We start from the raw sequence: 25,762 nt of genomic DNA, 5'->3' as shown, positions 1-25,762 counted from the left end.
CTGGAGGAATGTCACCCGACACTTCTAGAAGCTCCTCCCACAAGTTGGACTGGCTGGACGGACACTTCCTGCGTCCCATACGGTCAAGCTGCTCCCACAGCAGCTCAATGGGGTTTAGATGTGGTGACGGTGCTGGCCACTCCATTCCAGATAGAATACCAGCTGCCTGCTTCTCCTCTAAATACTCCTCCACCCTCTGGAGGTGCTCTGGCTCATTGTCCTGCTGGAGGATGAAACTGGCTCCAACCAAGCGCTGTCCTCAGGGGACGGCATGGCGCTGGAACATGGAGGGATAGCCTTCCTTATTCAAAATCCTTTTCCCCTGAACAAACCTCCCACCTTACCAGCACCACAGCAACCCCACACCATCACCTTACCCCACCTTACCAGCACCACAGCAACCCCACACCATCACCTTACCCCACCTTACCAGCACCACAGCAACCCCATACCATCACCTTACCCCACCTTACCAGCACCACAGCAACCCCACACCATCACCTTACCCCACCTTACCAGCACCACAGCAACCCCACACCATCACCTTACCCCACCTAACCAGCCCCACAGCAACCCCACACCATCACCTTACCCCACCTTACCAGCACCACAGCAACCCCACACCATCACCTTACCCCACCTTACCAGCACCACAGCAACCCCACACCATCACCTTACCCCACCTTGCTTGACAGGTGGAGTCAGACACTCTTCCTGCATCTTTTCAGTTGTTCTGCGTCTCACTAATGTTCTTCTGTGTGATCCAAACACCTCAAACTCCCATTCCTCCGTCCATAACACTCTGTCCAGTCCTCCTCTGTCCAATGTCTCTGTTCTTTGTCCAGATTAATCTTTTCTTTTATTATCCAGTCTCAGATTTGGCTCTTTCTTTGCCACTCTGCCCTGAAGGCCGGCATCCCGGAGTGGCCTCTTCACTGGAGTAGTAGACTCTGGCGTTTAGCCGGTACTATTTAATGAAGCTGCCAGTTGAGGACCTGTGAGGCGTCTATTTCTCAAACTAGAGACTCTAATGTACTTCTCTTCTTGCTCCCACTTCTCTTCCTGCTCTGGTTAGAGCCTGTTTGTGCTGTTCTCTGAAGGGAGTAGGACACACCGCTGGAGGAAATCTTCACTTTCTTGGTGATGGAATAGCCTTCAGTTCTAAGAACCAGAACAGACTGTCGAGTTTCACATGAAAGTTCTTTTTCTGGTCATTTGGAGCCTGAATCCACCCACACATGTGATGCTCCAGATCCTCCAGCTGCTCAGAGGAAGCTCAGTTCTATAGCTTATCTCAGCAGCTAAACTGTTTTCAGCCGTGCTAACATGATTACTCAAGGGTTTTCTAACCATCCATCAGCCTTCTGACACAACGAGCAACACATTGGACCATTAGAACACTGGAGGGACAGGCCTCTATACACCTCTGTAGATATTGAACCAACAACCAGACCTTTGCTGCTAGAAGAGTCATTTACCACATTGACAATGTATAGAGTGTTTTTCTGATTAGCTTAAAGTATCTTCATTGAATAAAACTGCTTTTCTTTCAAAAATTAGGACATTTCTAAGTGACCCCAAACTTTTGAACGGTAGTATATATATATATATATATATATATATATATATATATATATATATATATATATATATATATATATATATATATATATATATATACTGACCAGAAATATAATTACAGCACTTTTGAAGAGAATACCTCTCCAAAGTGCCTGATGCCATCAAATCGGTAAGAATAGAAACTGCAGTCATGTGGAGACCCCAATGAGGATGAGGAGCATGTAGATGAGCTTCCCTAAGACAGGTTCTGACAGTTTTTGTAGAAATTCTCTGGTCATGCAAACCAATTGTTACAGCAGCTGTCCGGGCTGCTGGTGTCAGGCGATGTTGGAGGTGAACATGGTGGATGTGGAGGTCCTGGACTGGTGTGGTTACACCTGAGATGCTTATGATAGAAAAATTAATATTGGATTCATGGGCAGCAGCTGTGGTGGACATTCCTGCAGTCAGCATGCTAATTGCAGGCTCCCTTCAAACTTGTGATCTGTGGCTTTGCGCTGTGTGATCAACCTGCACATTACAGAGTGGTCTTCCTTTCATTGTGGCGAGACTAAGACACACCGCTTTATTTCATGCCAGCAATGTGCACTTGAAGGCCGAGCTTTTTAAAGAGGCTTTTAACTCTTTTTGATGACTCTTTAAAAAATTAAATTTTGTGTTGCTTCTTTCTTTTCTATTTACTGTAGTTACTGAATAGCTCGTGTCGTGGCCCACTAAATAGCTGTTAATTGTCTGGATGGCATGATGCTGGTTGTATACCCTCACAGTATGTAAGTAGGAGCTGCATCGATGTGAATCATAGTCAGTGTTGTGCCTGAACGAGTTCAATGAACGCTCGTTCATGAACTTGTTCATATTTTGGGTGAACGTGAACTGAACGTTCTGTATTTCTGCCTGATGAACGTCACTGGGAGCGGCGCTCACTCTGGTGTTTGTGAACGGCGCTCTCAGTACAACGTTGTTTAAAAGGGTCCAGATTTCTGAGCCTTCCAGTGGAAAACCCGGCTAAAGCTCACCGTAATCAGGCCTTAACATGTAGGGGGAAAACAGCCAATCTGGCAACCACAGAGTCGCACCGCCGCAAACGTCATCAACATGTGAAGCATCGCAGCAAAAACAAATGGAAGACAGCAGCTCTACCTCAGACTCTGTCTCCACCATTAATACTTCATCTTCGTATGGTTACAGTACTTTCTGGACGATAAGCCGCTACTTTTTTTTTCTTTACATGCTTTGAAGGAGGACGACTCGGCTTTTTAAGGGTTAACTAGCTTCTTGTCGCTGATACTGGGTGATGCGTTCAGGTGCATCACGTAACTCTGTCATTTCTTTTTCCTTTTTAAATTTGGTGGGTGCTGCTTATATATCAGTGTGTTTAATAGTCCGGAGATCACGGTACTTAAAATACTTTTATGAAAAGGTCAGTGATGATCCAGGTGGAAAAATCTTTCTATTTTATATCAACTTTGCCCGCCGGGTTTCAAGAAGCAACTCAACAACGTCAACATCAAACCTGAGAGGCTCATTGAACCCCGCTGGCCTTTCAAGGTATGTGCCAGTAACTAAATATTCCCTTGAGGGTTTTACTATTCTAAATTGTAATTTATTTGTAGAACCTGCCTGGTATATTTCCCTTTGCAGCTTAAGGACGACTGTCCATTTGGGGTTTTTTGTATTTATTTTTTTTGTTTAAATAATTCCTCATTCAAAAAGTCCATTCAAGCAGCAACTTATTAAGAATATTCTGTCGGGGTGTAGAGCTGCAGCTGGATACTAGTGTGGACTGAATGGGTGCAACAATGGAGAAATGCCAGCATTCTGAGGGTAATAGCTCACAGCAACATATTGAAAAAAAAAAAGTATGAACTAGTTCATTTTTGGAACTGTGAATTTAGAACTATGAACTGAACTAGTTCAATTTGAACTTTGTGAACTGAACTTTGAACTAGTTCATGTAGAAACTGAACTTTCCCAACACTGACCATAGTACATAAGAACTGCAACAACAAAAGACCATTAAAGTGTCATAAATCTACTAAGGAACAAAACAGCCAGTGGAAAAGAAAATCACATATTCAAACTTTTTATTTTACAGCATCAATCCAACAGCTTCTGTACAGCCAGTGGCACCGGGTGAAAACTGCTAATAGCCCTTTCTGCATACTTAATGCTGCCAGTTTGCAGAGTGAAAGCTAAAAACATTCGCAATAACTTTAGCTGACACACAAATAGCCAATTTAAAGAGCTTTTAATTGGGTCTTTTCTGTCATCATTTCTGCTCCTAAATGGCTCCATATGTTGGTGTGAGCATGTAGCTCTCTGGTTAGCGGAAACATTTTTGACTCGCCTCAATGGGACTATATTCCAAAGTCAGCTCATTACCCAGCTGCCTCATCTGTTACGTCGGTGTGGGAAGTGTCAGGAAGCTTATCACCCGGGTCACTGTCGGAGATTACAACAGGTTTTGGAGGGCGAGCGTTCTCCAGGAAAGCAGCCAGGCTTTCTGAGCTCCGGTTGCAGGTTTCCTGTTACCGTGGGACAGAGAAACCCAGGCAAACCCAGGTGTACAATGTCTCGGAGGCGTAACCTGAAGTAGCTGCGGCACAGAGTTCACTGACCTCAGTGTATTCCATGTTTATGTGCTGCGTGTGCTTCATTTTTCTCATTTAGCTGTCAGGGTGAATGAGTGCCTCCTTTAAAGTTATGCTCCTGTCAGAACGACCACCGCAGAAGACTAAAAACTCCTCATTAAACTGTGACGATGAAATTCATACGGTGGTCCCTCATCGGCTTCATTGAAGAAAGATGAGGTCTCACAGTTTCACTGCTGATTTTATAGTCTGGCACTCAGGCGGTGCCTGGAGTCAGATTATATGCTTTTTCCAATAGTGATATCAACAGGAGACATGCCAGATTTTTGCTGAGCGATCAGTTTTAAGAATACTTCAAATTTGATGATAATAGTATAACTAACAGCCAGAGAAACTTGATTGAGATCTGCATCACCAACACATCCTCTTGAGTTTCTCTGGGTGTGTTTGGCCTCCCAGAGGCAGGGAAGTCCAGAGCCTTTAGCTGCTGGCATGTACACTGTACCCATTCACTGCCTCCCTGCACTGCGCTTATGTAACAGCATCAGCACAAAACTCATGAATCAGTTGATTCACTGCTGTGGAGTTATGGTGTTTGCTATTTTTCTAAAGGTTTCAGGGTGTCTGGAGGTTAGAAAAGCTGATTTGTGACAACAAGGTTACAGTTTTCGAACACAGCAGCCTGAAGGAGCATGAGGCGGTGGAGCACGAGGTGTGAGAGCATCAAGTGGTTACCATCAAGCAACTTGTTCATTAGAGCCTGAGGTTAACGGGCCGGTGAGAGCAATGTCAGCAGTAATGTGAGCGCTGTCCTGGATTGTTTGTAGAGAAGAGGGAGCGCTTGATTTACTAGCTGGTCGACAGTTAATCCCTCATTCTTCTCATGAGGCAGGATCACTGATAAGAGGCTTGACGTACCCAGGTTTACTATGGTGCTGGATTAATTGGATGAATGAATCCCTGCTGTTCTTGCAACGTTTGAGAAATATTTTGTAATCATGATGCGGTGATGTCAATTGCTGTTCTCCCAAAATATGGTTTGGTTGAAACCCCAAAGGGAGATGACAGGGACACATATGGTCTCACATCATCTAACACTCATTCCTGTAGTTCATGTTTTAACATGCATGCCTTTGGACTGTAGGAGGAACTCTCAGCCCAGATAAATCACCAATGCAAACATGGAGATTATGGAATCAAAGCCGTATTCAGCCAGTAATCACATTGGTAACAACCAAATCACTGTGCTTACATTTACTAAGGCCCCGTTTCCACAGTGCCCCTTGGTACCGGTGCCGGTCAGGTGGGGGTCGGCTATCCGTAACCAGACCCATATCAGTGCCGCGTTTCCATTACACGGCGAACACTTTGAAATGTAGGCGGGGTTTTGAACGGTTGTGTAATCACGCAGGATGTGACGCCATAACGGGAGGACATTTTCAAAAAAGTTTCCTGATTGCTGCAGAAGAACTGATTGGAAATGGCTGCTTGCTGGGAGAACAGGTCGTCACGGACCAATGAGCAGACAGCAGTGTTGAAGCTCCTCCCCCTGGTCCCTGTTTGAGCTGGGACCCCATGAACAGGATGGATGGATGGATGGATGGATGGATGGATGGATGGATGGATGGATGGATGGATGGATGGATGGATGGATGGATGGATGGATGGATGGATGATGGATGGATGGATGGATGGATGGATGATGGATGGATGGATGGATGGATGGATGGTTAAAATACCAGTTCAATCATCAGCTGATCTCCCGATCGACCAATCAGCTTTTAAATCTCCCAACCCTGATGTCCACTCAGTCAGTGGTCAGCTGGTAAAACAAAGGAGCTGAGAGGATTCTTCCGACTGTGTGGACAGAATAGAACATCGTTTTCATCCAAAAATCACAAGGGAAATAAACGACAAGGGCCTTCAGATCAGGGGACACAGCTGAGGTCAGAGCCGACAAAATGACTTAAAGTAAAGGCCGAGAGCAGCTCGGCTGCAACACAAGAGACAGAACAAGACCTTTCTAGGTCGAACACCAAGATAATGGGGGACTCTGACCAACACGGACACAAAAAGGAAAAACGATGTTTGCCAATGATGACACTTTTATCTACCTTTTGAAACAAATCAGGTGGAGCAGAGACATTTTAGAGTTAATTGATGCACATGAGCACATCAGTTCTTCAGGTTTTTAAATCATTCCGATCTAACAAAGCAATGTGGCCAGACAATATGTCAGCTTTTCTTTTTAACACATTTCCAGAGGAGCTCACTCCATCACTCCTCTTCTAGCTCTCCATTGACCGTCATTCAGGACCACATTTCTAGAAAAGATCGGTCATCATTCCGCTTCCAATGAAAGATCCAGGGTGAACAATGATTTTAGGCTGGTGGCTCTCACCTTTAATGTCATGAAATCACTGGAGAAACTGACTCAGGAGCTTCATGTGGAGGTGAAGCCACGTCTGAATCAGAATCAGTTCACACACAGCAGGAACCAGAGGAGGAGGGATGCCATCTTAACTACAATGCATCTAATTTAAAACACCTGGAGAGTCTCTCTGCATATTCCAGATTAGTTTTTATTGATCTACACATTCTTCTTAAAAAACGGAGTCAGCTCGATGTGAACCCTTTATTAATCAAGTGGTACCTTTCTTTTTTGTGAAACACAACAGGTGAAAGTTCACTTTGTTCTCTCTGATACTACACTCTGATACTACACTACGCAGCACTGGGAAGTACCAGTATGTGGTAAAATCCTCAGATGACTCTATAATACTCAGTCTAACTAACTAGTGCTAACTGAAGCAGCCACAGATCTGGAGTGGCTGGGTTCACTAACTGGGGTGATATTATACAGCTAGTCAACACTTTCACGTGGCTCTCGTTGAAGCACACAATTTTTGAAAATCGAAACAAGCCAGAGAGAGAGATGACAGACCTTCTTCACCTCTGGGGCATCATTCCAAAGCATGGGGGTGCATACTACTGTTGGAAAACTATTAGAAAGGGAATGTTGCACAATATGAGCCCTTTAATGCAGGGCCCAGTGGGGATGCTGGTGGACGCCGGGGCAATGGGAGCTCACCGCTGTTTCCATATAGGAGCATTTAGCAGGTTCAGTCTTACCTCGATGTGCACATCGAGGAAGTCTTGAGCTGTATTTCCTCCGTCGACCCAGGCTGTTTGGTGTCCGTGAAAATGTTATGTTCATTTTTAACAGAGCAACAATTGAGTCTGTATTGCGACGTGGCATGACCAGCTGCTTCAGAAATGTGACTGTGAAATCAAACACTCAGACACTTAATCTGCTGAAGACAGCAGGGAAAGTCATCGTCACTCCAGCTCCTCTAACCCCCCAAGACCTGACTGAGCAAATGACCCTCAGACAGCCAGACAATATTTTATCAGTCACCTCTCATGCACTGTATCCTGAATACACTCTACTCTACTCAGGAAGAAGTACAGGGTTCCACTATGTAAACACAACAGATAGAAACTTATTCACCCCTCTGTCAGTGAAATTCATTAATGAGCATGGATGATGAGAAAGACAGGAAATAGTAAGGTCACCCACCAGGGTGAGAGCTGGGCTCTGTTCTGTATATATATATATATAGAGAGAGAGAGAGAGAGAGAGAGAGAGAGAGAGAGAGAGAGAGAGAGAGAGAGAGAGAGAGAGAGAGAGAGAGAGATTCCTCCCAAGAAGACTAATAAAGAGACTTTGACAGTGACGAACACAACATTGACAATAAATTCATTGGTTGAAACATGACTGTGATCAGAGCAAACTTGATTTTGTCAGTTTGTGACTTCAGCTCAGTTTAAAGTTCAGACATTTCTTGTTGATGTTTCCAGTTGATCGTAGATAAAACTTCAACAGGCAACACTTTTACTCTGCGCTGCGATTGTTTGTGAAGAAAGCATCCATCCATTTATATGTATGTCCGTCCGGCCATCCGGTATAGCGAGTACTACTTAAAGCCACTAATAATTTCCATGTTTGCTTCCTGAGCACTGACTGAAGAAGTGGAGGAGGTTAGCATCAAAGCTATCATCAGTTCTGGACCTGTGAGACTCTTTAGTTTAAAAAAACAACACTGGAATACTTCACATTGGAATTATCCACTGCAGGTAAATGTAATTCTCACAAACCAGCAAATTCATAAGCAAAGTTTTTAGTGGAAGCTTTGTTTTGAAACTTCCGTACCTTTAAATGCAAAGATTAATATTTGGTCAATGATTTCCTTATTTAGCTCCAAGGTCCCTTTAATCAATATTTCACGTTTCCATTCAGGAGAGGCCTGTGGTGGTCCGCAGCCTCTTTCAGGTGCGACTCCACCAGGCTGCATGAATATGAAGCAGGTCAACTCAGAAAAGGAGGATCTGTTCTCAGCATTTTCCGGGAATAAATACAGAAATGTTTCCTTGGGTCTTTGCCAAGTCCTTCACAGACGGTCGAAGTGTCACAGCGACGTTCCCGACTCCTCATAAATGACATATTGGAACGTTACCGTGCTGCCGGCATTAGTGGAAAGGATTCATCTTCCTCATAAACAGTGGCTTTCACAATGGGGGCTTCACCTTGTTGCTCTTTACAGACTCAGGTGTGTGTGTTTGGTACAGATGTGGCGTGTTGGCAGCTTCGCCTGCTGTATAAATGCCAGCTTGTGAGCAGAGAGACAGGCGGGCTTTTAGTGCTCAGAGTGTGAGAAAGAGAGCTGCTTTAATGAAGCCTATTGATCTTTGTTTAGTTGACTTCACAGCTCGGGAAAGTGGAGAGACGTTGAGCTGCGAGCAGAAAACAAGACGAGCAGGCGGGATCGGCTCTTCTGCCAACAACATTGGAGGAAGAGAATCCCTCCAACGGGGAGCGACATCAAAATGAAGTGGAGACAAATTCTGCTGCAGTACTTCGCTTTCACCTTGTTCCCTTCAGATGTGATTGGTTTTGCTGTGCACTTGTTTTGAGCAGATTTATAACTTATCCACCAAAGTTTTGCTCTCACCAAAAAAAGTTGCAAACTTCATATTACATCCAAATTCATGATATTGTATTTGGAAGATGTTTCGAAATGACTGAGCCTGATTCATTTTGTTACTGTGGAATATTGGGTAGTTGGAAGTGTTCCAGTTTGCAAAATATACAAGTAGGAGTTAAAGCTAATAGAGTAACACAACACACTGTCTGATTTATAGCTGGAAACATTTTTGTTGTTTCTGATTGTCTGTGAAATACATTTTAAAAGAAGGTATTTTCCCCTGGGATGCTGCTTTTATTGTGCTATGAAACCTCTCCTCAGCTGGTCACCGACGACTCCAATCATCACTACACGGTGAAAGCAAACAAACGAAGATGGATACGAGACTGTCGTTCTTGAGTAAACAGCCTAAAACTCTCATTTGAAAACTGCTGTTTGTGTGTCATGAATATGGGGATATTCTCCGTTAACCACCTGCAAAATGCACAAAAAAAACAAAAGGGCAGTCTTGTTAAGTAAACACGCAGTCTCAGTATGCAGTATCTCAGTAAAACTACAGAAAATTACTCTTTACTTTGTCGCAGAATTCCCTGACAGAAAATTCGGAGCATCAAACCAAGGGTAGGTTTACACTATGTTCACTATGTTCACTATGTTCATTATGCTCCCGGCAGATTTTGGGGAATTCTGAGGAAGGCGTGGCACGTTGTTCACCTTCTGTCAAGGCTTTCTACGGATGATGGACGTTGGACCATTTTGAAGTTACGTGCTGCCAGTGACGTTCATCCCGTTTTGCAACGGGATGATAAGTTTCTCATCCGCGCCGTGGCCGCCGTGGCCGCCGTGGCCGCCGTGGCCGCCGTGGCCGCCGTGGCCGCCGTGGCCGCCGTGGCCGCCGTGGCCGCCGTGGCCGCCGTGGCTAATTCTTTTGACATTTTAAAAGTCTGGCATGGCGCCACGGCAATCACGACCTGTTACGCCTGCCCATCCCGTCCCCCTGCGTTGCCTCACGTCCATCCCGTTTTGTTCACGGTGGCCTGAAACGGGGCTGCCGTGGACATGGTGGAAACGCACCATCAGCCAGGAAATCTCTAAAGAGCCGTATTGACGGCTGCCTTGTCTAAACCGGATAGAACGCAGTCTCTTACCTGTGAGATGAGAAGGTGATCGCATTCGCATCTCATCTCCTCCCCAGGGATTAGAATGTTTTTCTGAGGGAAACATCATCTACATAGAGCTGTTTCCATATGTATGCTAATTCAGAGCAGCTACATAAGCAGATGTGTCACAAGATGATCTTCCTCGGAGTCTCAGTTGTCAGTTCAGCACCATTTCAACGCCGTTCTTTGGCTGCAGGCAAAGTGTTCACTGTTGGCTCTCCGTCGTGCCCCTCGCACCGCTTTCGTAACGCCTTACGTTCCCCGCAGCAGTCAAACGGCGTGCTGTTTTCTTTTTTAATGATATCTTTAGAAACAAACATCTCCTCACGTAACCGTGGTAACCTGGAACATCCACTGGATCCACTTCATCATACATGAGAAAGTCTTCACATGTTGGAGCCACATGCAGAAGCAGCAATTAAAGCTCTTCAGCAGCCCAACGCTGTCACATCTCCGTCCAGTCTGAAGGCCCTTTGAGAACATCATCATCTCTGATCTCGAGCTCCACTAAACAGCCACAGATCCACTTTGAAACGGTGGAAATAAACAGAACCCTGCTGCTGCAAATCCGTTTTTAATATTCAGTGAGTGTTTCCTCTCCGGGGACGTTACAGACAGGTTGTGTTGAGAAGTGTAGAAGTACACGCAGCTTTTCCTTTCAGCACAAACTTCCTCCAACTACCATGTCCTGGAAGAAAGGAATACGGAAAGCAGGAAAATCCCCATTTTCCAACTGAGAGAGAAACTGATGGCATCTTTCACCAAACGGTTATAAGGATACTAACACACCTGAAGATGTGGTTGATTGGCCTGTGACAGCTCCAGGCAGTGTGTCTTAATTTTATCCCTAATAGTTGTAATAGTTAATACAGCTCAAAGTTAAAGTAATATGAGGTTCTACAGTGCTGAAGAGAAACCTGTGGTTGTTCTTTGTGGCAGTAGAATATGCCACCGTCGGGTTCCCCCACAGAGACGCAGAGTCAGAGCTTCCAGAGACCATTCTTTTTATTAAAGGAAATCAAAACGTTCACCAAAACACACACGACACCACTGCCTCTTTCAGGCTCTCTCATAGTCTCTGTGTTCACTCCCTCCTGTCACTCTGAGTGTCTGGCGGCTCGTCCTTTATGGGCAGAGAGGTGAGGCAGCACAACTGCTTCCTATCAGGCTTCATCACCTCTCTGCCACATTCTGGTTTTCTTCTTTTAAGGAGCAATCGCAGGCAGTTTGAGGTTGTTTTTTCTTCTAAAGATTCACAAACTTGCTCTTACAGGTGGTTTGAAATCTTGCTCAGGGAATAACAGTGGTGACTTGTCTGCTGCAGGGATTGAACCTGCACTAGTTTGGCTGGTCCTGCCACTTATAGTGAGGTGCAACTTCCATCCATCCATCTTCTCCCTCTTCTCTGTTCCCGGGTGGTGGTGGTGGTGTCAGTCTGAGCACCGTCACCCAGATCACATTGCACCATTAAGAACCTTCCTGCAGGTGGAGAGTCCACAGGAAGGTGGAGAGCCCACAGGAAGGTGGAGAACCCACAGGAAGGTGGAGAGCCCACAGGAAGGTGGAGCGCCCACAGGAAGGTGGAGAGCCCACAGGAAGGTGGAGAGAGCCCAGGAAGGTGGAGAGCCCACAGGAAGGTGGAGAGCCCACAGGAAGGTGGAGAGAGCCCAGGAAGGTGGAGAGCCCACAGGAAGGTGGCGCCCGGCGTGGGACATGAACCCTCTACCCAGAGACTGAGAGTCTCATGCTCTACCTACTGAGCTGCAACTTATATATGAAAATACACAACATGTATAACACAGCCGGTATTATGGTGAGCACCTGTCCTGTTCTGTCCAGGACGCACGGGGCTGTAATCTCTTTTCCAACAAGATGATCGAGTATGAAGCCATCTTCATCCGTCAGCCGTCAGCTGTTAGGGCCTCGGGGTGAGGGGCTAAGCTAACAGCTAACAGCTTAACATTCCCACGGGCCGAAGTGTTCAGAGAAAGTGCAGAAACTATAGTGACAACTGGTCACGAGAAGTCACACTTCACAATGGTGCTGACATGTAGAGGAGAAGGATCAAACTTACCACCAATGGTCATTTTAAAAGGGGAAACTTTGTCAAAAGATGGAAAAACTTTCCTTTCCAGATTAAATGTCGGTTCTTGGTCTTGGATTTTGTGAAAAAAACTTCAAAATAAAGGCGACTTATAGTCCAGTGTTACTTATATATGTTTTTTTCTTCTTCATGACAGTTCGTGTCTGTAAAATACGTTATATTTTAAAACATTGCTTTTTCACTTCGATTACGTCGTCTTTTTCCCACAGATGATCGTCTTTGCCGTCGACACCTCGGGGTGTGAACGACACGCGCCAGGGTTTTAGAATTTCCCCACTCTGGGACCCAAAAAAAACAGTTTTTGCGTTTCTAAAACTGCCTCCTGTGGATGATCGGCTAAAACCAGCTCGTTTACGTGAATTGGCGTTCTCGTGTGGACGGCCCCTCAGATGTTTCACAACTCTGAAGTGGGAACTTTCCCGCTTCCCAGTTCATGCCTTCACCTTCATCTTGACCAGTGTTGACAGCATTAGAGTCAAATCTATTTTAGTTCAGGGTCCGCATACAGCGTCATGGACTGGGCTCATTATTATAAATATAAACTTTTGGACAGAACCATGTCTTTTGTTTATTTCAGTGTATCTGTATTTGTATTTGTATTTGTATTTGTATTTGTATTAGTGTTTTAGCTATCCAAACAGCATGTCCTCAGGTTGCAGCATTTGAAGCCTTCATTGTCTTTTTATAAATTCATACTTTGTACTGTCATCCTGGAGGCTGGTATGGACGCCGGTAATCTGTTGACCCCGTTTGTGTGGCAGAAGCATTGTTGTATTACTCAACGCTGATGGACAACATGCAGTTTCTTAAGGTTTTTCGTGAGGTAGTACTGGTAGCAGTGGCTCAGGCTGTGGAAGGTGTTGCCCTCCAATCCTTTGGTTGGTGGTTCGATCTCCATCTCCGCCCCCAGGAGCAGGGTAAGCCCTTCTCATATCAGATAAACTCATTTACAAATTCAAGACTTATCATGTCTTCTCTCTATCTCTCCGTAATGTTACCACGCCTTCCACACCCTCTCCCTTTCTTTGCAACCATCAGCAGATCAGTAGGAAGCGATTCATCGCTGCAGCAGCGCCGAGTCGATGTCGCACGCCTCCTCAGATCATATTTCAAACTCATAACAACTTTCACAGAGAATAATAGAGCCGTGATGTGGAAATGAAGACTTGAAATATGGAAATTATAATCTGTACGTCAGCCCGTCATCGCCTTCTCACATGTTTTAACAACAAATGTGTGGCGACAGGGATCGTCCAGGACTCCTTCCCTGACACGTCGAGATAAGAAAGTCAAGGCTCTTTCTTCTTTGCTTCGCCGATGCTGACAGGGATTTTTGAGATTAGAAACTTTTACATTAGTATTTCCAGAATTTACCCCTCAGTTCTGATTACATTTCTGAATGCAGCTGCTAACACTGAGGAAAATATCGCTCCCACCTTCACATCTGAATCATTGTGAACAGTAATATGCTGAGTCGGAGGTTTGAGGCCCTGATGGGAATTAGATTCAGCTAAATTGACCGTATCGTGCAGACTTTTTGACGACTTCCAGAGGCGTTATTTTATGACTTCTTATGGCTCCTTGTCCCACGAGGACACCGCCACAGCATGAGCAGAACATGCAGGCAAACAGGCGACTAATGCTATCTGCTGCCCCGTGGGAACAACTCCACATCGGCCGAGGTCAACCACCTCTACCCTGACCGTATCACCGCCCTCATATTCTCATCCTTTCATCAAAAGACTCAAGAGACCCGACGAAGCAGCTCCAGTAGGGGAAGAGATGGAGAGAAAGCAATCCTGCAGAGGACAGAGGCAAGATAAGGGGAGAAGATTGGAGGCAGAGAACCGACTACCTCTTTTCTCCCTTGTTAATTACAGTGTTTGTCCTCCGCTGGGAGGAAGGGGGGCTGCGCTCCTGCTCCAGCTGCCACATTTCCACATATCATCACTGAATGTCTCTGTTCAGATGAAGAAAAGACATAAAGAGAAAGAGATATTGCAAACAAAGAGTGTCTGTTATAAAGCCTCTGATGTTTTGGCGTTAACACAAAGAGGGAGGCGAGGAGCTCGGAGGAGGAGCAGAGGAGGCAGCACAACGAGGCCTCAACAAGCCGTTTGTCAACCAAGACTTCACCAGAGCCGTCATAGCAGGGAAATGCAGACACTTCAAAGTGAAGAGGAGTTTTCAGAGAGAAGATGTAGCAGGAAATCATCGTGTGAATCATGTGGCAATATGATGCAAACCGAGTCCTGTGTGACCCAACACTGATAGTTAAATAGTGATAGTTATATATATATATATATATATATATATATATATATATATATATATATATATATATAAATCATGGAGTCGTGCTCTGGAGGCTCTGCTGCTGAGTTCAAGTGTACTCTCATGATGTAAAATGTTTCCTCCTCTTCTGCTCTTGTAATTGAAAACTGGTCAATATAATTTGGCTCAGATGTAAGGCCTTAAATATAGAATTCTTTATTGTTACCTCCAGATTATTGTTAGCAATTCAAGATATGTGATATAAAACAGTGATTCTGAGATTTAAGTAGAAGGTTCTACATACATGAGTGGGTTTTCTGTGCAGGTTTTTTCTGTCGGGTCCAAATTCTTTTTCTCTTTAAAACTTTCTTTTCTGGCTTTCTTTCACACTTTGACTGTATTTTCTGGTACAAAAATGAAACTTCTCCAGTGTATTAGTTTTTCTTACTAAATCCAGTGTCCTTTCACATACTGATACTTTCATTCTTTCCTTTACCCTTTAAGTTTTCCTTTCTTTCACTCTGACTCATTCAGTGTGTGTTGTGCCGGCGCAGGCGTGGAAAGTATAGACATAGTGTATATAGATATAGTCTTTTTTCACGTTTGATGGAGACGTCCACTTCATCGTTCACTGTGTTTCACAGCAGGGAGCCCCATGAGGTCGAGTTTTAAAGAGCGTCTCAAGTTGTCTTGTTTCGAGCTCACTTGGTACGTAAACACGTGGTGAGACCCGAAATGGCGGTGCCGGGTGCACACGGATGCAAGCAAGGCGTGGCAGTGTTGGTTACCACACAACGCAAGACTCAGCGGTTCAAAGCGTGCACTTTCAGAGGTCACGTGATTGTGCCCAATTGTAATGGCGGCTCTGCAAATCTCAAGGCGTGAAAGACGCGGGACACATTGTTTATCTTGACAATATTCACCATGAACACGTCCAACTCAATCGTTTCATCTGCAAGTATTGGGTATTGGGTCCGATACTGCACGGACTACTCCTACTTGTACTTGTACTTGTACAGATCCCCGATACAACCCTAAAGGTATTACGTGACATCATGCGTCAGCATCGTCGCCCGCACGTACGCCAGAGAGCACGAGTGATGTCAGTGTTTTCAAGATTCTTTAATATGATGAATATGAATGACGGAAGTAAGGCAGAGACATTTGGACCAGCAGAGTTCACCCGATGTCGCGCATTAGTTTAACTGCTCAGTGGATTTTACTCTGAGCCGTGCTACATGCTACATGCTACATGCTACATGCTAAAGAGATTTGGGGCTCGCACATCAGCCGTGCTAAGTGCTAAACATGAAAAGGTGGGACATTAAAGTAGGACTGTACTCTCATTAACAGCATGCTGGAGTGTGTGGCGGCACACAGCAATCTTTTTGGAGTATAAATTAGACTTGTTGGTATTTCATAAGTACTCGATACTTGGTATCAGCAAGTAGCTAAAGGTTAGTACATGTACTTGTATTTGTCTTTTAAATCAGTGGTATTTGTGCATGTCACCTTTCAGTTGCTCAGTTTGGGACAGATCATGTCTTTAGCTTTCATGACATGTGAAGTCATTCGTGGTGTCATCCATCAGATGCTAAAGCCCTGCAAACCGAAACTGTGTGATTTAGCGCGCTTCATTCAATATCTTAGTAAACCAATGCTAACCTGTGTAGAAAATCAATGATGGATGAATATTTATCAATCAGCCTTACATTGTAGGAGTCTGTTTCTACAGATTCCCTCATATTTGTTAGTTATAAAAATGTATTTGGTTCAAATCAGACCCATCTTAAATCACTAACAGTGTAAAGGAGGTTGAATCAAACGAAGAGACACTGAGACGACAGACACTTGGTAGTCAAACATCAGTGTGACAGAGTGACGCTTCTCATTCCGCAGAAACAATCGTTCAGACTGCAAAGGGACACAAACCCAACAATCAGCAACTTTTACTTTGGTCCAGGTGGATTTGTCATTTCCTGCAGAGAAAGTAATGATGTGTTCCTCGTAGGAGCTGCTTGTACACTCATTCATCGTAATGGGAGTTAGAGAGCGGGAAGAATGGATTCTGTTATCTCAGCGTCTCTGAGAGCTTCCAGGTGTCAGAACTGATTGTTTCTCTTCTCTTTTTTCAACAGTAATATGGGTTTTATTTCAGCTGAGGCATATCTGTAGTGCAGTGTGTGCTAGACTATACATCTCATCAGGATCAGACGGTTGTTTCTGTTATTAAAAATCAACCTGCTGCCGTTTTTTCAAGGTTGCTGAGGCTGCAAATCGAATATAGAGACTGCTTGGAGATTAAGTTTTTGAATTGTTGCGCTTCATTTGTGTTTGCTAGAGATACCCTATTCAATTTTTTCACATTAGTATCGCAGTTATTTCATCATAGTTTAAAACCAGCATTCGGGAGGGTCTGATCCAGCCAAACAGTGTGATAGCATTAGCATCAGCATTACCATTATCACCAGAGCTTCACTGTGAAGGTGACGCCACACTGATCCAAACACAAGCAACCATCGAACAAGCAGACCAGCCTGAGCAGCACAAACAGAAATGGAGTATCAAACAAAGAAATACACAAATATGCAAAAGTACAACAACCGATACAGAAGTTAATGAGTGTGTGTGTGTGTGTGTGTGTGTGTGTGTGTGTGTGTGTGTGTGTGTGTGTGTGTGTGTGTGTGTGTGTGTGTGTGTGTGTGTGTGTGTGTGTGTGTGTGTGTGTGTGTGTGTGTGTGTGTGTGTGTGTGTGTGTGTGTGTGTGTGTGTGCTGTGAAGCAGCTTGTGTTGTCGGAGCTGGTTGTTGGTTCTTCGTCATTCTGAATGTGGTTTGTTTTTGTTTTGGTTTTTTTCAAATCTGTGACAGAAACATTAGGTGAGTCGTCTGGTGTTGCACTTTGGATGTCATAGCGATCCCTGCTAAGACCTCCTGAAGCTGAAATAAGTGAACATATTCGATATATTTGTGTTGTTAATGTGTGTGAATGTGAGGTCAGAGGGGGAAGGCTTTCTTCCTCCCACCTCTTGCTCCCTATTGATTTTCCGGGCGTATAAAGACAGAGGGCAGCCCTCTATCTGTGTGCCGGCATAACGATGCAATAATGGAGCTTATTGAGCGAGCAGCTGACTATGAAGCAGGACTGCTCTGCCCGTCTCTCTGGGATATGATTGCTTGTCATGTGTCTGGCTGGTTTTATTAGTGTTTTCAGACGGAGAAGCTTGATATGCAGGTGTAGAGCCCATCTCGCTGTTGTCAGTCAGATTGATTTTCTCCCACGTCTTGGTGATAAATTGGTTGCTCTGGGACACGTTTGAAGGCCGGCTTCAAAAAGCAGCACACACAAGCCTCTTTCGTCAAGCTGTCTCAGTGTTTGGTTCCCAGCTGGAGGTCCAGGGTTGTTTCATAGGTCTGTGCTGGCAGCCCGGCTCTCCTGAAAGGCCAGGCTTGTTTGGAAGACCGCAGTCGCATCAATGTAGATTCCCCGACTGGAAACCGGAGTGCTGCCCTCAGGCTGGAATTCAAAAAATAACCCGGAGGCACGAGGAAACACTCCTTCCCGTTCAGAAGCAAAAACCCCCAAACTCTTTAGATTCCAACCCTGCCATCCCTTCTCATTTCTCCTTTCATCACCGGGCGTCTCTGAATATGAACTCCAGCTCACATCCATGATTGCTGACTGCTTCCACGCATATTGAACACACAATATCTGTAATACGCTCCAATATCATTATTTTCCTGCCTGCGCCTGCAGACTAATCTTTCTGGCAGTCTGTGGAGTGACTCAGATGGGAGAGAAAAATAGAGTCACTAAAGAGATGAGGATGATAATACAGGCTGGGATGAATGCCACTCCCTCTTTCTTTCCCACATCTCACATCATCTCTCAGTCCTACTTATCCCATTCCATTGTTTTTTAAGTGCTTCACTGGCACGAGAGCCTTTTTATGGACTGCCAAGGAAGTGGTACATAAACACACGGTGCCAACTACAAGGGGAAATCAGGGTTTTATGACCCCTTACAGTGAAAGTTGGTGGTGCAAACCCTTCACAATATTGAAACACCTGATTAGCATCTTTGAAGTTGCATCATAAAACCAGACTTTTCTGTTACCCAGTGCCTTCCTCTTTCCCCCATCGACCAATCACTGCAAAGCTCAGCCGGAGAGGCTTCAGGAGTCCCAGCACTGGATTGGCAGGTCCCTTGTGGTGATTGTGGATTTATCAGGTTATGTTAGCAGAATTAACCAGCTGCAGGAGGCAACCAAACAGGATTCTCTGGATTCTGTGACGCCTGAAGCTACAGTTACGAGCGAGTTATGAGTTGACTCTGTTTTGTTTTGGGCAAATATTTGGTGTTATTTGTATACCATAGATTGTAATACAAGTGAAACAACAAAGACTGATTGGAGCTACCCTTGTCACATGATCATGCTACTAACATGAGTCCAAAATGGAAGTTGCACTGAAGAAAACAACATTTTGGGAAGTCTGACCTTTCTTTACACACGCCTGATCTACAGATGGCAACGAAACACATTTTAGGCCCCATTTCCACAATAACATTTCAAGTGAAACGCATCATTTCTGCGTTTTTGTTTCAGAAAGATTTTGCGTTTACACGGCAACATCTTGTAAACGATGTCCATTTCCAGAGAAGCCGCAGATACGCTGAATATGATGTAGTTCGCATGCCAGGCCATGAGCTGGCGCTGTTGTCTTTGTAATGAAACCACACACACACACATGCGGCAGAGAACAATGTACTCTAAACATTAAACTGGGAGAACGCAGACATTCTAGTAGACAGGCGACCAAGTTGGATTGTTATTACGGCGACTGTCAACTATAAAACTACCAAGTCCAGGAGAATCTGGACTGGGAGTCATGACACTATGGAGGAAACTTTATTGTTATTGTCCCTCTACTGAGCATGTGCAGAACAACTGCTTGCTCCAGCCGTGGTGCTCATGTGTAGTAGCAGCTTTTCAGAAAATGAACTACTTTCATCCAGCTTTGAAAACCACTTCTTTATAATATACTGTATGTATTTGTCCCTGCTCTGCCTATTGCTTTATTGTCATTTTATCGCAGTACTGGATTGGAAACGAATGTGATTCATTTCCCCTGATAAAAATAAAATGTACTCATATGATACCTTGACAGATCCTGAAGAATCCTCAAAAGATGAAATTAATGTCATTGATGGTGATTGGCTGGTGTGTTCAGTCCATTTCTTTTATGGAAGGTATTCTTATTTTACTGCACTGAACATATGACATATGAATTGGTTCAGACTCTTGCCTCATGGTGATAATATTGTTGCTTCAATTTGTTTGAAGCCGTTACAGAGAGGGGTTTGCCCGTTTTCTCAGGGTGGTCTGGTTTCCTCGTACAGTCAACAAACATTCAGATTTGATGGTTTATTCTACATATGAGTGACAGAGTGTGTGAGTTGGATAATGTCAGCTTTGATTGCCTCAACCTGATTTGTTTTCAGATATTCATCAAAAGCTTCATACTTCTAACTTTCCTCAGCAACAATGATCAGAAACAATTGCAGTTTTAAAGAAAAGTCATTTTCACCATCATCATTTTTCAATTCACAACATCCTTCCATCTTCTATGCTGCTTTATCCAACTCAGAGCCGTGAGGGTCTGGACTCGATCCCAGCTGACAACAGACAGGTGACAACCTGGAAGATCAACAGCACATCACAGGACAAACAGAGAGACAGTCGGTGACACATGCTCAAGCCTTTGGGGAACTTGACAGTTTTAATGTCTTTTGATTCTGGGAGGAAGCAAGACTTCGTGTTAAAAAGAACATGCAAACACACAAACCAGGGTTTTCCTGCTGAGGTGGGAGTGTTAACCACTACCTTACCGTGCCGCCAACAATGTGTGAAGACAGGTTGGACGGTCTTCCTTCTATCGCAGGATGGAGAGACAGACAGTTTGAGCAAGTTGTTCCTCCATAAAGGTGCTGTTAAAACTGCAGTTAAAAAGCAAGTAAAAACACATTAGTAAGAACAAAACAAACAAATAAAACATAGACTGGAATAGATTTAAGAAGAATAGGCTGGTTTAAAGGTTTTTAGGTGAGTTTTAAAAAAGTCCAGGGATTGAATGTTTCTTATGTTGGGTGGGAGGGTGTCACAGTTTAGTTTGAGGAAGGTGATCGAGAACCAGGATTGGATGTCCTGCAGACAGTTTTGGAGGAATGTTGGTGGAAAGGTAGAGCTGGGTGTCAACCGCATAACAGTGAAATTTAATATTATACCTCTGGCAAATATGGCCAAGGAGGAGAAGGGAGATGATGAAGAGGATGGGGCCCAGGACGGAGCCCTGGGGGACACCGGAGGAGAGGGCGGACAGCTGGGATTTGTAAGATCTTAATTGAACAAAGTGAGTGCGGCCAGAGGGGCACGATGTGAACCAGTCCAGGGTGTGTGATAATCCGATGGTTTTCAATCTGTGAAGCGGGATGGAATGGGAGATGGTGTCAAACGCTTCCCGCAGATCAAGGAGGAGGAGATATGGATAATAGACCGGAGTCAGCTGCTACCAGAAGGTCGTTAGTGAGTTCAGCGAGAGCTACTTCTGTACTATGGTGGGGATGAGAGCCGGACTGAAACTGTTCATCGAGGTTGTTGTTGGAGAGATGACAGTGGGTTTGGGATGCAGCAGCTTTTTCCAGAATCTTAGAAATATATGGTTAGAGGTGGGACGGAGGTTATTGAAGTTGTTGGGGTCTGAGCCTGGTTTTATAATACCTGGGGTAATGGTGGCAGTTTTGAGAGATGGAGTTACAGAACCAGAGGTGAGGGAGGAGCAGAGGATGGTGGTTATTAGAGAGAGGGAGGAGACGCATGACTGAACCAGAGTTGTTGGTATTGGATCAAGCTGGCAGGTAGATGATTTTGATTTCCAGATTAGGTCAGATATGTCAGCAACAGAAGGGGGGGGGAGTGATGGAGGTGATGGGAAGGCTGAGTTGCTGGTGGATCTGGTCTATTTTTTGGGTGAAAAATGTCTTAAGTGCATTGCAGTTATCAGTGGAGTCGTAGCGGGGAGGGAAAGGGTCTGGGGGTCGCAGGGTGTCAGCGACAAATAAGAATAAAGCCTGAGTGTTCCCATAGTCAGCACTGATTTTTTCAGAGAAGTATTTAGTTTTGACTTAGAAAGAGTGTCCTTGTAGAGCAGAATGTGGCTATAGAGCATTTCTTTATGAATTGTGAGTCCAGTTTTCTTTTGAAGTCTTTCCAGCTGGTGTCACTTGTCCTTGAGCAGGCGTAGATGAGCAGAAAACCAGGGGGCAGGATGGGTGAAGGAGAGAGTCCTGGGGCCTCATTTATAAAACCTTGCATAGGACATTTATAAAACCTTGCATAGGATTGCTATTAGAAATGTACACACACCAAACGCTGAAAATGGTGTGCGCCCTACAAAATGTGGATCAGTTAAACCGTGCGCACGCTCATCTGCACGCACTTTCCTTTTATAGATCAGAGTCTACCTGGGAGGTTCAGGCCCCGCCCTCAACACGCCCACTTTCTGCCATTAATGGTTAATTCAAAGGGCCTCGTCAACATTTTTGCATTTCAATCAGCCTGTTGATCGCCGGCATTTGACTCTAAATCCTGACAGAAAAGACAAAGAAAATTAAATTTTAAGGGAGAGAGAAATAGTGATGGAGGAGGTGGAGGTCAGGAGATGATATTATTTGGTGTCACAGTAGTGGAATCACTAATAAAAGAAACACAAGTGTTCGGCAGCGTGTCGTCACCGGTGGAAATAGTGTGAGAGTCTGAGAGAGATCAGTGACTGTAGAGGTGGAGAAGAAGAGTCTGATCTGAAGGTGGAGGCTCACAGGAGAGTGACATCATGGAGGAGAGTGACATCATGGAGGAGAGTGACATCATGGAGGCAGCACCTGCCCACACTGCTGGGTGCCAAAACAGCCCCCATGGTTGTGACGGTCAGCGACTTTGTGTTTTATCCTCCGTCACTCTAGAGTTGGAGGCGGAGGATGACGAGGAGGTCGTCTGTCTCCACCACCGGTGAGCTCCGCACCATGCGTCCAGGGCACATGGTGGTGCAGCGCTTCCCCACTGCAGCTTTACGCACGGCTGTCATGGCGCTATTTATATGTGTTTACTGTGAAATGAGACTGATTGTTACTCACTTTGTCACAATTGATAATCAATCACTTCTATCTGCTCTGGATCATTTCAAGATGAAAGTTTGACATATGAACATGGTTCTGCTGATTCAGCAGTAACGTTCCACTAAAGAAACATCTAGAACACTGCAACTTGGCTATTTATGATCACGTGGATCTATAAGTCTGATATCTGAAGATATTAATCGTATGAGATGAATCTGGCTTTAATCCTCACAATCAGCGCCGCAGGTTCCCCGTCTCCAGAATGTGCTCCTCAAGGTTCAAAGTTGTCGTACCGGTACACACATTCTCCCGCAAAGTTTATTTTCATAGATCACAAACTTTGCGTTGGAAGTGGCGTAGGAATCCTTCAGGGCCTGTTTTGTGTTTAAGCAGCTTTATAAATGAGGCTCCAGGTTCTTATTGGGTCCGGCAGGGTGTGAGAAACCAGCTGGTCAGTGGAAGAAATGGAGTTTATGGTGTGAATATTGTAACAATCTGATCTTAAAACTGTTATGTTGATGTTTTTGATAATGGAAATGAAAGGACCCCTGGTGCTTTACTTATGGACAGTGTGAGGTTCAGGTGAAATGAAATGAACTTGTAAGGTGGCTAACGCAGTGCGGTCCACGGTCCGACCGGAGTTTCTCCTTATTGTCTTCTCTTTGTCTTTTCTTTTCCACACTCATTCATAAAATATGTCAAAAACAGGTCTCAGCTCGTTGTTGGACTTTCACAGTAATGTCGTCTCCCTCCTCTTCTGTCCTTGTCCCCTTGTGTCCAGCCGGAGTTGTCAGGCGCCGCCGTCCTCCACCAGGCCCGGAGGGATCAGGTCGTGGACGCCTGTCGAGTCTACAGTGCGTCCAGTCGAAAGCGAAGAGTCCTCACTCCTGGAGACCTCAAGCACCTGGTGGTGGACGAGGACCATGAACTCATCTACTGCTACGTCCCCAAGGTGGCCTGTACCAACTGGAAACGTGTGATGATGGTGCTCACAGGAAGAGGCAAATACAGGTGAGGTCAATGTCTCATAGAATCACAGGACAAACTACAAATACTGGCTGGCCTTTATAAGCCTCTAGTAACTTTTGACATCATTGTCTCCCTTAATATCATTTTATATACAGTGGAAACATTCAGGGAATGAAATGCAAAACAACAATAAGGGCCTGATTTAATCACTGAAAGTAGCACCATGAAAGACACATAAACTGAAGTATTGTTGAATTACTGCTGGAGTTCACTGTGGATGAAACGTGCAGTTGGAGGAAATTATCAAACATATGAGAGCAACAGAAAAAAAAATCAGAATGTAGGAGTTGATCTGTCACAAAGTGAAAAACATGACCAAGAGTGCATGACTTAAGAAGAATAAGAAGACAGAAACACAGAAACTAACTCACAATAAAGTTTGCAAATCAAAGTCAGGAGAAGCAGCTGAGGAAACTCTCACAACAACAACAGCAAAATCTCTGTCAGACGATTTTCTTAGTGCATCCAGTGAGTAGATCAGCTCCACATGTGTCTCAATACCAAGTTGGTGCCAATCTTCATATTTGTAAACCTTTTAGAATAAAAGGTGGGTTCATAAGGATTCAACATGAGAATCAGAAAATATGATGGTGAAAATCAGAGGTCACCATGAACCTGACTTTGAGCATCCGATATATGATTAGTTCTTGGCTGGAGACCAATTGAATATTTCTTCCTCATTCATTCAAGGTTTACATTAATTCATATTCACATGTAATGTCATTATTCTTTGACCTTTTGATCTACAAGATCTCATCACTTAATGGTACTGTGAAACTGGGTGTGTGAGAAATTACCTGAAGGTATTCCGAAGATATTGCTGAAATCAGAACATTGATCTTCGTCTTTGAGTAGTACTACTGAAATGTGAAGAGGTTACCATGAGATGATGGTAAACACAAAGCTAACGCCTAACAGTGAGCTCACGAGGCTTCTGGATGACTGAACACATGATTCATTTGAATTCAACTTGTTGTTTGTTAATCATTTATTCCCCACCACTCTCTCACTTCTCGTCCACAGTGACCCCATGGAAATCCCCTCAAATGAAGCCCACATTCCCTCCAACTTGAAGACACTGAATCAGTACAGTATTCCCGAGATCAATCACCGCCTCAAGAACTACCTCAAGTTCCTGTTTGTTCGTGAGCCCTTTGAGAGGCTGGTGTCCGCCTACCGCAACAAGTTCACCCTCAAGTACAACTCGTCCTTCCACAAGCGCTTCGGTACCCGCATCGTCCGGCGCTACCGCAAGAACGCCACGCAAGAGGCCCTGCTCAACGGCGCTGATGTCAAGTTCAAAGAGTTTGCCGAGTACCTGGTGGACCCAGCCACGCAGCGCGACGGCCCACTCAATGAACACTGGCAGACCGTGTACCAGCTCTGTCACCCCTGTCACATCCACTACAACATGGTGGGGAAGTACGAGACGCTGGAGGAAGATGCTAACTACGTTTTGCGGTTGGTGGGCGTTGGCGACTCCTTGCACTTCCCGACCTTTGCAAAGTCCACCCGCACCACAGACACCATGACGGCTCAGTTCTTCAGCAATATCAGCACTCAGCAGCAGATCCAGCTCTACCAGCTATACAAGTTGGACTTCCTCATGTTCAACTACTCCCTTCCCAGCTACTTGCGACTGGACTAACAAGGACGGACCTGGGACTCTAAGAGTGGCTGCCTTTTTTCGACGACGGGCAACAAAATCAGGCGAAGGGCGGATTTTTTTGGAAGCAAACTTGATTTTTTAAAAACTCTTGTACCTTACAGGAATGGCATCTGAAATTGATATTTAAGCAGGTGCCATGCGACTTGGGTAATGCGTGCTTGTCATGAGTCATTGGATGTACAATCAGGAAGTACAGAG

General features: G+C 44.7%; 1 protein-coding gene across 1 annotated transcript in view; it reads left to right on the top strand.

Annotated features, from left to right (window-relative positions):
* Window positions 1-25,543, top strand: part of chst11 (carbohydrate (chondroitin 4) sulfotransferase 11) — a gene marked incomplete at both ends in the record, with an annotated part of 129,595 nt that extends 104,052 nt beyond the window's left edge. The window contains 2 exons of the mRNA XM_080492468.1: window positions 23,648-23,877; window positions 24,919-25,543. Of these exons, the coding sequence (XP_080348594.1) occupies window positions 23,648-23,877; window positions 24,919-25,543 (855 nt within the window). The remainder of the gene's footprint in view (window positions 1-23,647; window positions 23,878-24,918) is intronic.
* Between the last annotated feature and the right edge of the window lie 219 nt (window positions 25,544-25,762).

Source organism: Lipophrys pholis (assembly GCF_963383615.2).
Source record: "Lipophrys pholis genome assembly, chromosome: 22".
NCBI classification, from domain to species: domain Eukaryota; kingdom Metazoa; phylum Chordata; class Actinopteri; order Blenniiformes; family Blenniidae; genus Lipophrys; species Lipophrys pholis.
Note: the sequence above shows the minus strand (reverse complement) of the source record. Positions and strands in the feature narration are given on the sequence as shown.